The 17,398-nt window shown below is 37.7% G+C and overlaps 1 protein-coding gene across 5 annotated transcripts in view; it reads left to right on the forward strand.

The window, feature by feature from the left end:
- Positions 1-13,025, forward strand: part of LMO3 (LIM domain only 3) — a 64,269-nt gene extending 51,244 nt beyond the window's left edge. For all 5 annotated transcript variants that reach the window (XM_030478887.1, XM_030478889.1, XM_030478886.1 and 2 more), the window contains one exon: positions 8,594-13,025. In XM_030478887.1, coding sequence (XP_030334747.1) covers positions 8,594-8,699 — 106 coding nt within the window. In that variant the 3' untranslated portion in view covers positions 8,700-13,025. The remainder of the gene's footprint in view (positions 1-8,593) is intronic.
- Positions 13,026-17,398: the final 4,373 nt, after the last annotated feature.

Raw genomic sequence — 17,398 nt, forward strand, 5'->3', positions numbered from 1 at the left:
AGCTGTAATCACTTAAATTTTAAAGATATTGTTCCTACCATTTTCTCTGTAGCAGCATTGGATTTTTTATGCCATATTTTTATTTCCATATCCTAATGGCAGGTTATAACAATCCCAAGGACCTAAACTTGACACTATTCTGAAGCATCACCCATATGCTACAGCTGCGGAACGAATGTAAAAAATGGTAAAATTGTAACAATTTAATTTTTCAGAGCTGAATGCAGCTGAACTTACAGCAACTACATTCAGCATGGTAGCCAAACCCTGCCAGAGATTTAACTGAGAGCTCCATTTCTGCCTTCACAAGAGCTGCTAGCAGTTTTGCCAGTGACTTGTATAAGGTTTGGGAAATGAGAGAACCAATTATGTCTGCTCCTTAATGTGCCTATTATTTTCAGTTATTTTTCAGTTATTACATGATCCTATTTAGATCATGGAATGTTGTATAGCATTCATATTTTTTTCATTTTCAAGTGGGAAGAATCACAAGATTTACATTAACAAAAAATTAGGAAGATAATAGTCTTAACACGACAAAGTTAGACACAGCTCTAAATAAGCTTTGCTAACTCACCTTGTCCTACAGTGTATTATTTTGTAACACTGCAGTCATTTAAAAATCAAACATCCCTAAAGGACCATAAAATGTGCAGCTGTTAATAAGTGTAGCACAGTACAATTATGCTCTTTAAAAAAAGCCAAATTGACCTTTTTCATCATGTTGCATGGGAAATTAAAATACCAGGCAAGTAATAACCACTGCTTAAACTATATAATAATGCAAAGTAATTATAGGTTCTAATGCTATTTGAAGTCTTATATCAATTTTGTCTTGCCACGGAACTAAGAGGCTGTATTCTAAGCAGGGCAGGCAAAGCCTCCTGTAGTACCCACTGAAGTAAAACACGCGCACACTCCTAGGTCTCATTTCTTAAACCTTTCGCATCCCTTTATTTTTTCAAACCATGGTTCTAGTATCATTATTAAAGTGCCTAATATATTTCTGTTGTTCGCTTCATTTATTACATGCCATAATGGGGCTGCATATCTTTAGTGCTGGTTATGCACAATTAGCACTTAGTTATTGTCTTGTCACTTCAGCCCATAGAAGACAAACTTCTTTAATGTAAGAAGTCAGCTAATCTTCATCAGTCAAGCAAAGCAGACAGTGTTTGTTACCTAGAGTGCAAAAGATTTTCATCATAGTTAGCACTCTTGGATTGCTGAAGTGGACTTTCTTTTTCTCCCCCCTCCCCACCAGAAAGTGAAGCTGTTGTGATTATTTTTAATATTCCTCTTTTACCATTACAAGTGTACAATTTCACTTTGCAGCTAATATATACCACTGTGCCCTAAGGCCACTGATCCCCCTGGAAAAGTGCTGTTAGATGCTTCTGAAACAGAGCTTTCCAGGGATATTTAATAATTCTTACGCTTGTCATTCCTGAGCCTCCAATCTAGTCTTTTATTTGATTTTTACTTTGCATGTAGTTTGGGCAAAGGGTTGCTGGAATAGTCTTACAGGAGTCTTAGGCTGGGAACAAAAGAATTGATTTACCTGAAATACGATCTAGTTATTCTAGTCAAAATAGGGAACATTTCCAGAAGTTTCAAAGAATTTCAGAGATTCTCAAAAGTGGCCCTAATCCTGATTATATTGCAATAGCTCTCGTGGAGCCTAATAAAACAATCTGCCTGTAGGGTACCTTTCTTCCTCACAACCTGGGGCTAGTGGCACTCTGAAGAATTAATTCTGTTGCTTTTTATAATAAACCCTATTTCATGGGCGCTCCAACATAGCTCTTCTGTAGTTCCTATGGCAAAGCATCCCACTGACCATTCTTTCATTAATAAGTAGCTTTAAATGTCTGGGTTTTCATTACTTGTGTAAAAATAAAACCCAGAAATGCTGGACACCTGACCCATCACCGGTTTTGGAGTTTTCTAATATCTGCTATGAAACCTCTTTCTCTTTTCTTTTAAACCAAATACTCTTGTCAGTCACCATGCCATTAATAATTTCTCTTGCCCTTCTCAGGATCCTTTTTTCTTCCTCTGCTTAAGCTAATCAAAACCAAACAGCAGATTCTGAGTGAGGACGAGTTTATAAGGTAGTAGTTTAACTTTAGTTATTTATTCCATGCTTCCGCTTTGTATGCAAAATAATATTATTGAGGGGGTTTAGGTCTGCTCTTTCACTCCAGCCACTATCTCTAATGCAGAATGTACTGAAGAGAATATTTTTATTTACAAACACATCAGCTATGTCCAAAAATCACCAGTGGAGGTAGCAAGGCTCACCAGCTACTGCAAGACCTGTATGTTTGACCTTATTCCCCACATTCACATTCTCTTTCCCCATTAAATTTTAAATGCTTTGAGTCATTCTGTATACCAATAAAAGTACAACATATCTGGAGTATTACCACAAAGTACATAATGCTTTCTGTTTGGTTCCATATTTCAGATTTTCAGTTATCATCTACCATTTAGTTTTTTTCCTAGCAGAATATATGCAGTATTCATGAGTAGACTAAATCATTTCTTTGGTTTGCATTACTTTGTCTTTTCCAACACTGAATTTCTTCTGATATTCTGTACCTGGTTGCTTCTTCCAGTCCCTTCAGCTAATAATTATGATAACTCACATCTCACCAATCCTTGAGGGGGGCCGTTCTTCAGGCTTACTATGGTATGATTCACATATTCCTTACCCTTTAAATAGCTGGTCCTGGCCTAGTGAGAGAGAGGCCTGCCTGGTTTTGCCTACTGCTTTTTGTGAAAGATTTGGTGATTTTTCTGCTTTTATGTACACCTTCACTGTTTGCTTTATTATTTTTGAGTATCTGTAACTTGCCATGCAGTTCAAGTCTCAGCATGGCTGCTAGTTAGACCCTGTTGATTTCAGTGGTCTTCTGTTCAGGCCACGAACAACCTCTGAACTACCTCATAATGTGCCTGTCCCCTTTTATGGTCCTCCTGAAAGCTGTATTTTCAAAATGAGAAGAAAAATGCATTATCTCACATACAGTATCCTGGGAAAACAGACTGTAGACAGGACTGTAGACATAAACAGGACTGAAGGACATCTCCTGAGCCACCAAACCTAGTCCCCTGGTACCAAATAGGCACTGTCTCGTGTTTTCACTTTGTTAAAACTATTCAGCTCTAGGATCCAGTTGTTCCTCCAGCCAGTTTTGACACGCTTTCCCCATTTTTTATTGATACTGATATTTAAAGCTGTAGGGATTGTGTGAACATTAAGCTCTGCTCCTAGCCTAAAGGTTTTAGCACCCCCTTATCTTTCATGTTTCTGTCCAGCTTACTCCTAATTTGAAGTTATTCCATCTCCTAAATACCCACAGAGCTCAGTGACAGTCATCTCAATGGCGTGAGTGTTCCTTTTTTTTCTCTGTAGACGTATTAAACTTCTCCTTAAAAGCACTTCACCTCACATTGGCAGTAGCCTCAGTACAGTTAATTTCTGCATTAAATTTAAAGGGGGGAAAAATGGAAACAGCTGGAAAAATAAACTTATAAACAGACACTGCCTTTCACACTTTGTCAAGTTGCATGTGTGTGACTAACAAAATGGAGTGGAAAATCTTGCGAGTGGGCTCAGCTGAGTCTTTGCTTGACGCTTTTGACTACAGCGATGATGTCAGTCTGCCTTCGGCTTTCCCACTTTCTGGAGTATTCATGTCCTTCCTTTCACTCTCTGTCGGCTGCTTTAGCAGCTTGTTCCATACTTCTGCGATATTTTCTCTCTGATGTTTGAAGTCAACTCAGGGTATGACTTAAAAGCCCCATCTGCTATCACCGAGGGGTGTTTAAATCAACTGTTCTTTCTTTCTATCCAAAATAGCCTTTATTTTAATGGGAACTGGACTGAAAATAGTTATACACTCATTCAAATCGCTGTCCTGATGTAGCTGTAAACACTTACCTCCAGTATAAACTGTAAAATGCCTACACAATGCTACCTTTGTTCTCTGTCAGGCGGGAGGGAGGGAATGCAATGCCAAGGACACCCTTATTTCAAATGCCAACATTGGATTTTTGCATGAATGGTCATTTTAGAAATTCCGAAGACCTGAATACTGCTTATTTTCATTCAATGTCTCTCAATTTAGAATAAAAATTTATACATTTTCAATACCTACTTTAAAAAAATACTAAATTAATAGGATGCCAAGCTGAGGTTTGTCTTACACTGATTTAGGTTTCTGTGTGAATCCTAGCAAACTGGTGAAAATATACAAACCCAGGCACAGCTCCCATTTTCCAGTCTTTGACAATAAATGGACATTTTGGCAGAACCTTAGGGTTGGTAAACTATAAGTGTGGACTGATGAACTGTGATGTAAAAGAGAGGCTTTGTTCCCTTAGTTGTGCATTTAGATTAACATTAATTTGAGTTATACTGGAAACTCAAAGGAGTTTTACAAAAAAAAACGAGAGGAGGAAAAGCAGAGGGCAAGTTACATCACTGATTGCACAAAGCAGAGGGGAAAGGTATGGGTGTGGCAAGTCTGAGCTTGCTTTATTCTAGAAGAAATCAATTAAATGCTTCCAGCTTCTGTTTTTTTCTACAACAGCAAAGATCTGACATTACCAGAGGAGACACTTCACACCCAGCCATCATCATTCACAGAAATATTTCTCTTGCTTTCTTAAGAAGTCTTTGGTACCTTGACACTTGTGGTACATCAGAAAAGATGACAGACAGCAATGAGATCTCCTTTAACACATGTTCTGAACAATAAATAGCTATTTCTCAAAATGCAAGTTTTATACTTCTTGTGACCAGTCTAGGCACACCTTCCCCCTCCAAACAAGGTGATAACAGAGGTCATTTTGTAATACAAATGGCCTTCCTTTTGCCATTGTAAAATATGACAGGAGTTCTAGGATGTAAGTTAATTATAATGGTCATTCTACTAATGTCACAGTCGTGTCAAAAGTACTATTATCAATTTATTGTGGTAAGTCCAATCTGGCATGTTAATGCAGCCTATTGTATATTTTCACTCGTTCATCTTGCCTGCTAGAAGAGTAACAGTCTTGCCTCATTATATACTCCTAACCCAATGGCATCTTAATATGCTCTTAGACTCCATTTGATACACGAGCCCAAATAGTGATTTAAATACTATACCAATTCCATAAAAAAAACAGAAACAAAACCCAAAAAACAACAACAAATGAAAAACACACAACACTTGCCAGAGGTCAAAGGCTAGGCTTGAATTTATTCTCCCATGTTAAAGCTGAGCTAGGTTTAAATTCTTGAGTGTTCAAAATCAACCTGAAGTAGTTGTAAGATGTAAATCTTTGATTTCAGAAGAGGTTAAATCTGCTTTTGAGAGTCAAATAAGTCAATTCTGTGGATGGACAGAATTTGTCACAATTCATCTGTCCATTTCCCTTATCTCATTGTACTTGGGAACTAGCATGCCACATTTATATGTTTTTCACCTGATGCTTACTTCTTTGTCACCTAATGAGTGCGTAATTCACACATTTAATACCCAGGGGCACACACAAGCTTCAGCATCAGTCTCTGTCAATGTGCTTTGGTCGCTGAACTTGCACAATATGAAAATGGTTTCAGAATTTGAACTTTAAGTATTGCAAGTAACAGGTTTTCCCCAAGGCACAGGGGATCAACCCAGTGTGCAAACGCAGCCCCATATGAACCCAGAGGGTGTCTTACCATGCAGACAGACTCCCACCCCACAGGTTACCACACAGCCAAGCGTGTCTAGACAGGCCACTGGCAGCCTCTCCACAAGGCAGCTGTACACTTGGAAGGTAAATGATTTGTGGAACTGTGTATGTTTAAAGCCACTCATGCATAAAGCTGTCAAATGCCATGTAGACATAGGTAGAGCATTTCTAGCTTGACATATTAAAATAGCAAAAGCAAAAGGCATTGACACTTTTTATTGGGAAAGGCATCCTGACTCCCTTGTGTAGCTGCTGCAGTTTAATTCAAACCCTGGCACTTCTTTGAGGGCTGAGAAACAAAATCCTTCAGCCAGTGTTTTGATGCAAGCAATATCAAATATCAAGTATTACTATGCAAGTGAATTGCATTACAGCAGCATATTATTAATTTACTAAATATTTTAAGTAAATTAGTCTGCTAAGCTCTGTATTATGCTGGAACACAACAGAATATGTAGCTAAATAACATTCATAGTTCAGAGTTAGTGCTTTCTGCTGGGTAATCAGAGGACCTGACCCACAAGGAGAGATGCCCTGCTGTGTAATATCCCTCTGATGTTGTGGGCACAGCTGGACAGACATCTCACACTCAGTCCCTATCAGTAATCCATGGACAAACTGTAATAGATGGTGTGTCACAATACACAACTTCCCCTGCTTTAGTCCGTATTAATCTGTATGTTCATCTGAGAAGGACTTCTTTTTCTTCTTTTTTTTTTTTAATGTGACTTCTTTGGGAAAAACACTTTTATATATTAGCACTAGTTAAGACTCGTTTACCTAATTTGCAAAGATGCACAGAAGACTTCTTGTCAGCATTGTTGTAGATGAACAAAAATATTAAAGATGAAAACCAGAGAAACTGCTACAGAACTTCTTTGCTTCAAGAATTCTGCATTTCAATATACCTACTCAAAATACTTTTGTGTTGTTAGTAGCCTAATGTACTAGGACTGGGGTGGGAAGGATAGCGGGAATCTGTAAATTCTATAAAAGAGTCTTGACCATAAGTAACTTAAAGATTTTGGGATCATTCCATAATTTCTATTTTCAATCATCAGCAGCAGCAGGCAGTAATCCTACAGAAAAAAAAAAAATCCCCAAATAAACAAACCAATTTTCCTTTAAGAGCAGAGCTAATTCTTTTCAATCCACTTTTTTTATTACACTATTTTCCCTCTATCTATTTAGCTAACATAAGGATAAATTTCCAAAGCTACCCAGTTGGAAAATAAATGGGTTCACTGTTTGTCTAGCATTCCAATCTTCACAAATGTAAATCAGTCCAACTGTTACTCATTTAAACCTCCACCTTCACAAAACATTAAAGGACTGTTTTCCATACACAATTTAATCTGTGACAATTCACCAAGAATTCTGCTTGAACATCATTAGAAATTGACTATCTGATAAAGACAGACCACTACCAGAGGTCAGGCGGGTCAACCTGTGTCATTTACGTAGTTTTACTGGGTCAACTACAGCAGGCACCACTATTTGAAGGTTAAATTGTTACAATTAAATACATATACAGCTATTCCCATAGCTACTCTGCTGTTAAATCTACCGTAAACAACAGAAGCATTTATATCTGACCTAATTGTGTCCAAGATGTCACCATTTGGAAATTATACAAAAAAGGACATTATAATCCGTTACATATTAAACAATACTTTATGCAGTGAGATCCATAATTAGCTGCTAGAAGCTGGTTTCATTTATTCACATCAGTGTTATGGGGTTCATTTAGGTTACTTTCTTTCATTTTAATTGGAATAATGCGAGCAGTGCCTCCCAATATATTTTATAGCTGCAGAGTTCACTATAAACAAAGGCACATAACCCTACCAAGGCAGTAACTAGGGAAACTCTTTTCTGTGCATTGGCCCTATTCACTTGCTCCCTAGTATCTTCAAGAAAATCGGCTTTGTCAGGGGGAAGAGTTGAGGGGGGGTGTCAATGAAGAGCCTTCTTGTACTCAAGCATACTGTTTAGCTGGGAAATCCTACTTTGCTCAAAGTTTGAAGCCAGCAGCCAGCCAGGAGCATTAGTGTTACATGATTTTCCTACTCATCAGAGAAAATCAAATGAAATACGTAGGTACTGTTTTGTAGCAATCAGGTCATTCTGATGCACATAATACTATGACAAGGTAGGTATACTGATACCACAAGACGGGGAGCAGTTAGCTCAGTAACTAAATTTATAATCAGCTCCTACAGGAAAAAAGAAAACGGTTTCTCTGCCTACCTGCCTGTATGTGTCTAGTTTGTGCCACAATATACGTAAAGTTGTGTGTATGCTAGAAACAGTTCTTAGAACCATCAGTTTAAATAAATTCTAGTAAAATATCCAACTAGAATATAACAAGAAATTCTTACCCTATGCCTGCACAAATGCAGCATATTTCAGATGAGCTTTCTATAGCACACGACCACTTTGTTTTCCTTCTGATTTGTGTAAAAGCAGGAGATTTACTTTTCACTCAACTCAGTAGCCTGGGATATTAATTCTGTTTTGTCTGTGTGCTCCTGACCTGGTCCAAGACTCCCACAGTCTTCGGTGAACTCTGAATGAAGCCATTGGCTGGGGAAACAAAAGTACTTGAATACACTAGATTTTGTTGAAAACACAGGATTAATTCTGATACCAGAGCAATTCCTCTGCTGGGCTTTCATGTACGTGAAAGACACACATGTGCCTGTGTGTGCTGTGACAGACAGCAGAGGTGTGAGCCACGTGGTCACTACAACGAAACCGTGAACACTTGCAGTACAGTCCTTATGTGTAAGATCATATCACATCATTAATCCTGTAACTATCTTCCTTTTTTTTTTCCTCTTTATTATTGTCATTTCAGATTTTGCGTTGGAGACAAGTTTTTCCTGAAGAACAACATGATTCTGTGCCAGACAGACTATGAGGAGGGTTTAATGAAAGAAGGTTATGCACCCCAGGTTCGCTGATCAGATGCCACATCATTAAGAATACAAAGCACTATGTTCTTTTATCTTTTTTGCTCAACATGTATATAAGAAATGACACAGGAACCTACTGAATAGCATAGATATAGAGAGACAGAATGGTTGCGTGAAATAAAAGGCGGACTGCATCTGTATGTAGTGAAAATTGCTCCAGTTCAGAGTTGAATGTTAATTAAAAAGGTACTGTACATACAGCTGGATTCTTTTTGCTTGCTCTTGGGGTTTTTGGTTTAGGTTTTTTGGGTTTTTTTGTGTCATTTGGCATGAGATGTTTATTTTGGACTATTGTATATAATGTATTGTAATATTTGAAGCACAAATGTAATACAGTTTTATTGTGTTACCATTTGTGTTCCTGTTTGCTTCTTTGTATTGTTGCATTTAGTACAATCAGTGTCTAAACTTACTGTATATTTATGCTTTCCGTATCTACCAGCTATTTTAAATGAGCTGTATCTTTCTAGTAAAAAGCATTAAAGAGCAAATCCCAACCATTATGCTACACTTAGAGCTTAAGAATACTGTTTACATTAAAACTATTTAGAAAACTAATAACTCTAGCAGCACCTGCTGCTAATGATGCTGTGGTTAAGGGTCTATCAGCATTTCTGTTATAAGCCTCTATTTTTCAGGGGTTAAGCATCTGCTGTTTAATTGAATAGATTTTCCTTAAAGAGCACTTTTATTTTACTACAAAATTTTGAAAAACAAATCTGACCGGTTTGGGGTATATTATAAAAGGTGCAAAAGTTAAAGATTTTGGGTGCTGCTTTTGTGCCCCTTAGGCATTCAAAATGCCTGTATTTGATTATTAATTTAGCTGGAAATTAACCTTAATGCAAACCAGTGCCTCTGGGTATCTCATTTTATATATATATTAAAAATATATATATATTATTTTTCTGAAATCATTTAATTTGGGGGGTGGGAACGGGAGAGGGCTTCTGGTTATATGCATTTTTAAAAGTTCTTAAAATTTGAGGGCTCTCTCTCTGTCTCTCTTTCTCTTTTCTTTTGTTTTTTGTTTTAGTGGTTTTCTTTTTTTTTAATCAGGGCTTAACTCCATAAAGTTTTCCAGGGTTATGTCCTCAGCAAACCCTGGAAAAAAGTGAAAGTAGAAGGTATTGTAAACAGCCCCCTCTGAGGGTCTATTTACATGAAGGAAATGACCCTGAGCTGACACTAGGACAGTGACTGGTTATTAATTACCCATCTCTGTGAATGCTGAAGGTAATTTAAATGCTGATGTGGATGGGACAAAACTTTGAAATACTGACACAGAAAGTGAGAGTGACCACACTTGACTGCACAGGTACTTTGCTGTCCATGCCAACATCCTACAGGTTCTTCCCATCAATACTAGCAATTAAAATCCTTCGGACAGAGGTGGAGTCACTGCTGACACCTACTGTTGGCAATCAGTCCATTTTCTAGGAGAGGTGGACCTCTATTTTTAAAGCCATGAAGCTATTGAATCAGCAAGATGTCCCTAAGTGCTCATGCCCCTGACACAGCTTACAGGTGTTTGGCAAAGGAAAGCAGGAAAGTTCAAAAAGTTGTTGAATGCATATTTAATTCTTTTCTGTTTGCTACTGTAATCTAGCTTGCTGGGAAAACAGCCTGCATTTTAAACAACATTAAGGGGGGAAAAAAGTGAAAAAGAAAGAAAGGAAAGAAAGAGAAGAAACCCACTATACCCTATGTTGCTATGAAGTTGAGCTCTTGTTTTTATTTAGACTAAGAACCCTTGCCTCTGCGAAGACGAGGGCTTTCTTTCCCTGCTCTTCCTGTCCTGTCACACAGTTTCAAAGTGTGTTTTCCTGGGGATGGGGAAAGAAACTTTGTAATGCAGTGGGGTAATTCCTCTAGCGTATGGTTTGGAGTACACTGCACAGTGGTTTGACTTAGAAATGGATAGTTAGTTCTAATGACTGGTGTTAATAGTGTGGTTTTGTTTCTGGCTGTGAACCCTTTCAAAAATAAGCATGGCTTACAACACTTGACTTTGACTCATACAAGAGCAGTAAGAAATGCAACGACTCCTTGAGCTACTCCTACTACTTAGAAGAAATAGCTCCACATAATTTTTCAAATTAAATTTAGTCCTATTTTGTGGACTATCTTCCTTCCTAACCTTGAGCACGTCTCTCTTCCACTCCCTTCCACAGTCTTTTAATGCCTTTGGGATAACAAAGCGGTTGATGTCAGAGGTACTATTAGGCTCTTCCAGATCTACTTCAAGTGCAATAAACAAGTTGTGTTTTCCATGAACATGAGGGTGGCCAAAGAAAGAATGAATCATATTATCTATTTTGACTCCAGTCTCAGTTTTCTCCTCCAGCCTCTGTTGTGTCTTTCAGTTAGAAGCCAGAAAGATCTCTCTTCTGCTTTCCATGAGTAGCCTGGATAGAAACCCCTGGTTCAGGAACAGCGATGGGGAACAGGAAAGAAGGGACCTTGGTTCTGTCTTTGACTTGCTGTAAGCTTGGGCAAGTCACTCAACTTCTCTGTGCCTCAGTTGACCCTGTGTGCTGAACAGGGCTAATGCATGCACTGCTTTTGTAAAGCATTTTTTGCTCTTCAGAAAAGCAAGAGCTATGCATGCAAATGTTACCAGTAGCATTAGGACATTCTGGGAGAAGCAGAGCATTCATATGTGTGGTAGGTAACCACAGATCTGAGGCAGGAGAGCACCAAAACCGACTAACCCTTTGAAAGGCTTTGTCAGGGAAGAAGGCAATTACACACTAATAGAGCTGTAAATGCTAAAGCGCTCTCTCATTACCACAAAGTGTCACTGCTCACCACTCTATGGTGTAAATGGAAAGAGTGGAATGGGAAAATAGTGGCTTAATATTACATACCATGCTACTCCCATGTGCACACGTGTTTTGGGACATACGCTCAAAATGGGGAAGAAGAGGGTGATCCTGTTATGGAGAAAAGAATAGCTTCACCGTTCTATCAATCTTAGTTGATGTAAAGATAAAGAAATGTTGATATGCTTAAGAGCTGCAACAGTACAGCATTTCTTTGAGTGCTTTAAGCTTTTATATCATCTTATTCACATACACATCTAAAATCTGTATGTAGAGGATACAGTATAAATTTAGATTTGACATAGGTCAAAGATCGATTATACACATTTTTCTGTATTTCAAACTTCCATCTTGACTGGCTGTTAAAGTAATAACTGGGAGTTAAAGTATTTAATGGAAACCTTTACAACTCCAATGAAGTGTAATGTCATAAGACAACATTGAAGAGAGATTTATCTATCAGACCACTTTTTTGATCTTTTTGATGGAGGCCTAGAGACTATTTCTTTGGGTTGCTTTTAGTTGTCTACCTTAGGTTTCCTTCTCCATCACTGTGTGTGTCAACATGCTCTGTCTGCACACAGCAAAATGTTCTGCTAGTGACCATTGCTCAGTACTAGTTTGCCAGGCAGGAATGCTTCCACTTATATTTCCTGTCTTTAACATATTTTATCTTTGTCTGTACAAATCTCCAAGTTTAGCAGGACAAAAATGATAACAATAACAACAATAATTTTTTAAATCTATTATTCTTGGGTTGCTGTTTTCTAAGCCACATGGAAAGGTACAAATTAGCTAACCTTGATTTTCAAATATAGAAAGCTCCTCTGCCAACCATAATCTGCTGTGTCTGTCACCTGCCATGACTGGTGATGAATCAAGACAGCCTGGATTCTGCAGAAGCAGTGACCAGGGCTAAAAGTTGATCTGTTTCACAATCGTATTTTTATATTGCTTAACATATTTTCTGGTTTGATTTTTTTTAAGCGCACCCTCTTGCGTCTTCCTACCCTCCTAAAATGCTCAAATTTATGCTCATGTAATGTAAATAAAGAAAAATCATCCAGAAACCCCTCAAATGTTCCTAATTACCTACATATAAAATGAATTGAGGAAAACAGATTGAAAAGTGGTCAGTGAGAAGGGAGACTGTGGGGAAAGGAAACAAACAGGGACTGTGGCAAGGTTTCGCCTTACAAAGTAGTTTAAAGGCTTTTTTCCACGTAATATACAGCAGCTTCTTATAATTTTCTTAGCAGTAGGTAGTTTATAGTCATCTGTACCTAGAACAAATCATGTCAAAAATGAAGGTCTGTAGTGATTGCTGGGTATAATCTTATACATTTAGCTGATTCTTCTGAAAGCTTCCACTGTGCTGCTGTTGTCAGACTAAATTATCAATTTAGCCATTTGTTGTTTAATGAATAAAAACTCCTATGACATTGGAGATGTTGTGGTTTCAATAAAGCAGAAGCTTTAACAACTCAAACTACAGAAAGTAAAGTGTGTACTGTATATCAGAACAGTGTTTTTATTCTTTTAAATACCACTTTAGATGAAAAAAGCCAATTGCGTATTCACTTAATACATTTCTCCACCTTCAGTCCAATGATGCAGACCAAACCTGTTTACTGTTCAGTATCTTGCATCAGGAAACCAAAATACAGCATGTACAAGGTAATAAGCCATTAGCACAAATGTGCTCCCAGTAAAAATCTTTTGTGTAGGCACCCTTTCTAGAAGCTGCCAATTGTTGTTGATAAAAGTATTATAAAGGAAGTGATTTTAATACTATTTAAGGCATTAAAAGCTGAAGAGTATCTGTTTAAAGCCTTAAAGTAAGGGTCGCATGTATCTAATGCCTTTTAAAATGCCCTTCTGCTGATTTATATTCATCCTGAACCTGCTAATAATGAGTATACATAAGCAAATACCATCTTCCACCTATTCAGCATGTCATTGATATGAAAGCCCCAGAAAATATCTCACGTAATCAGTGTGTTCAGAGAATTATCTAGCACAAATTACTCATTAACTCAATAGCACATAATAAAAAAGAACATCAATTAATTAATGAGTCACCCTCAGATCACTTTGATTACAACACAGCTCTGTTGAAACAGCAGTTATAAATGGAGCTGCCGCACTTTATTCATTGTTTGCAATTGGCCCATTATTTTGCAGAGACCAGTGCCATATTTAACACATGCCTGCAGGTAATTGTGTGATTAGTTTCATAAATGAAGATGCAAAGGGAGAACGTGGAGTGTCTTGCTCTACAGTTGAATCTGAAGATGCACGAATCCACCATACCTCCTGCAACCCTGTCATGCCAGCAGATCTCTGCAGCGCCTGCGAGGCCAGCCTGCCTCTGGACTGCAAGGTCCTAGTCACAGGACAACACTCAGAACTACAGACATCTACTTCAGTATGAAGATCTCGAAGCCCTGGGCAAACACCTTTGGCTTAGACCTCCCAACAGGCCACATTGCTGATATTTCACAGAGAAGCATAGAGAGGCAGAGACATTTAAGTGGGCTGCTCAAGATCATGCAGCATGTCTGCATTCCTCAAATTATTACAAGCATGACTCGTAAAACCTCACAAAACCGTCCCATCCTGGGGCTTGCCCAGACAGGCTCCAGTGCTACACGTGGAGCAACACATCCAAATTCTTTGATGCTCAGGAATGGACCAAGGAGAAAGGAGAGGCTGAACATCCAAAGCTTCATTGTAATGAACTGCATTTGGTGAATCTGAGCTGGGGAGGAAAGTGAGGAGGGCTGGTGGGGTTGAGAGGTTTTTTTAAGTTTTTAAGAGGAAAGATGAATAAAAGAACACAAAGTCACCACCTAAAGTTCCTAAACTATCTTGGTTAAATGCCATTCCAATACGCTTATAGCGTAATTATAACAGTTCCCTTAGGTAAGTAAGAAACATCTGTTAGTAACACATAGCAGGTGTTAGCAATTACACATACTGATTTTTTTAAAGTGTTTTTAATTAAAAAGAATTCTGTTTTCTGAAAAGGAAAGCATGGTAAGTCCAAACAAGCTTTTGTTTGTGTGGCTCTAGATCATGTAATATGCAAAAAAATAAAGGTAAAATCAACTTAAATTAGCAAGGGTTTGCACATTTGACTCCAGATTATTGCAATCAAAGCCAAATTGGGATTCATTGCATTATTGTAAAGCATGTAACATTAGTATTCTAAGCAAAGTCTCATCTAATGTATGAATTCTATACAGTTCGTGTAATCACTGAATACATCTAAGTAGAGCATTTGAACCTAGGAAGATTGCTCTAGTTAAGCAAAATATTATATGTATTGAAAGCAACTGCAAGGAATTCTGTTTAATAGTTTATTCACATTCCCTTTGTCCCACTACTGGGAAAGAGTTTCTAGATTATGTTAGAGCAAAATCAAACTATGTTGTCAAATTACTTTGAAAAACTAGCCAAGAGCAATTTACATTTAGCAATGTGATATGCTGTGCCATGGAGAAATAATAAGAGCGAGCCACATTGGAAGGCCGGCTATTTAGAGGTGTTTTTAATCCAAATTAGAAGATAATAAGATGACAAATTTGTTTCCCTGTCCTGACGCTATCTCTCCGTAGATGCCAAGATGAGGATATCAGGCATATCAGGATTCACACCTCACCATAAACATCGACTTTCATGTTCTGTAAAATGCATAAGCAAGCAAGTTGGCAGGGAAAGGAGCAAGAAGAACCAACATTAGTACAATCTATGGATTTGTCTTTGCACCCAGCTGGGATCAGCTTCTGCTTGTTTGTCGTATACTAGTCTGTGGTTCCTTTAACAAAAGTGTCTTTAAACTCCAAAGCAGAAAACCAGTCTTTCTACCTACGGTCTACAGCAATATAAATGAGATTATTTTTCTTTATGTTTTCCCCAACAGTGTGTTTTTTATGAGGAGACACATATATGAAATAATGGGTATGGAAAAGCCCTATTAGTAGACTGTTAAACCAAAAAAAAAAATGCATACATATTTTATTAATCTAACTGAATGCACAGATCTGGAAAGAAAGACGAGATTTTAAACATTTTTCTGCTTTCAGGAAACTTTTTTTTTATCCTATGTTATACATAAGTATTTCTAAGCATCTTTGTCTGTTATCCAAAGTATATATCACTTATTTAAGCCTTTCTTAATATCAAGATCATTAAAACTTCTATCAGTTGAATCCAACCAATGCACTGCTAGTACTGTAAACAGCTTTCTGTTCTGGATGAACAGAATAAGAAAACCCAATAGAGACCTTTTAACTCTTACAGTTATATTAGTAAGAACTTTTAGGTATTTACTACGTAGCTTTGTTAGCTATTCATGATCACAGTATAATATCCAGGTATCCGAACCAGATGCCACACAGTTAACCAAACATATGAGCTGTGAACAATAATCATGTAGCAATAGCTATGAAAATATTTTGATGCTTTTTTGTTGAAATTGAATTAAAGCATTTCAGTACTCGTACAAAATGCCTTTGTGGAGTATAGTAGTCTTATGACAGTGCGCATTCATTAAAAACAAACAAACAAACAAGCAAAAAACCCAAACTAACAAAAAAAAAGAAAACAAACTAAAAAGATAGAGCAAGATAAATGCCTAACAAATGTCTTTAATTTAGAATGACAGCCTCACATTTGTTCCTACTATCTTTCAATCATCAAGTAAGTGATAAAATATCACCACTAAGACTGTAGTGGCTGGGAAAATTTCTGCTTTGGCCTCTCATCCCAGTTAATTTTGACAGCAATAATATAATATATAATAGACCTTTTCACTCTCTTCCCCTCAAAGTCCTCTTAAAAAAGACAACAAAACAAAACAAAAACAAAAACAAAAAACAAAGGAGGAAAAAAAAGGGACTCGCCTTAGCTGTGTTTTGTATGGCCAGCTGGAAGATCTACCTGGAGGTAAGGTTCCCAAGCTATGAAGCTTGGAGATGGGGATGTACGCTTGTGAAATGAGTAGGATACAAGACACACATCTCTTTTCAAAAAGTCAGGCTCAGCACCATCTACTCAATAAGGGCACATATTAACCCTGGAGCCAAGCACTCAAATGTTAGACATTGTAACATCAGCAGCTCCCCCCTGGATCTGCCATTGTGGACTTTACATTTTATCTCTTTCTGTCCATTTAGAAAGCAGTGGTCAGGCTCTTGATACATCTTGGAAGTGGTATAAAGATAAACACATTAGTGATTTTGAGATGCTAAAATAATAGTGATGAAGAGGGCTACAAGGCAAGCAAGCAGGACAGAGCATTGAAGACTTTCACGGACAGAGTAGCAGCACTGTGCCAAGGTATTGGAGTCCAAGCGACAAAAGAAACCTCTTGCATACTGCCTCTAACAGCTTAAACCTCCTGGCATATATTCCCCCATGTCTCCAAAATCCTTCTACCCTACAAGTTACTTATTCCGGGAATATGATGTCACGGTATCACAAGCTATTGACATTTTCAATGACCTGAAAATCCCTTTAAACAACCTGCAAATTTCTGATGAACATCCCACAAGTCCATACACCTTTTCTTCTTTAATTGAGGGCACCTTGTCTAGGAGTCTGAAAGTCATCTGGAAGCAACTCTGTGTAATTGAAGTCATACTATATAGGATCCTGTTGTTGGCATTTACTGGGAAAGAAAAGCAACACAGAACTATCATAAAATTTCAGGGTTGCAGTCACCCTTGTCTCACCATATAGTATTGTAATAGGAAGTTTATAGAGAGGTTGGATTTTTAAGGACAGGCTGGGTATCAATTTGTTCCAAAGTTTTTATTGTGCTTATGAACTGTAACAGCTCGAATCTATTTTTAGATG

This window comes from Strigops habroptila, chromosome 3 (genome assembly GCF_004027225.2).
Source record: "Strigops habroptila isolate Jane chromosome 3, bStrHab1.2.pri, whole genome shotgun sequence".
Classification (NCBI taxonomy): domain Eukaryota; kingdom Metazoa; phylum Chordata; class Aves; order Psittaciformes; family Psittacidae; genus Strigops; species Strigops habroptila.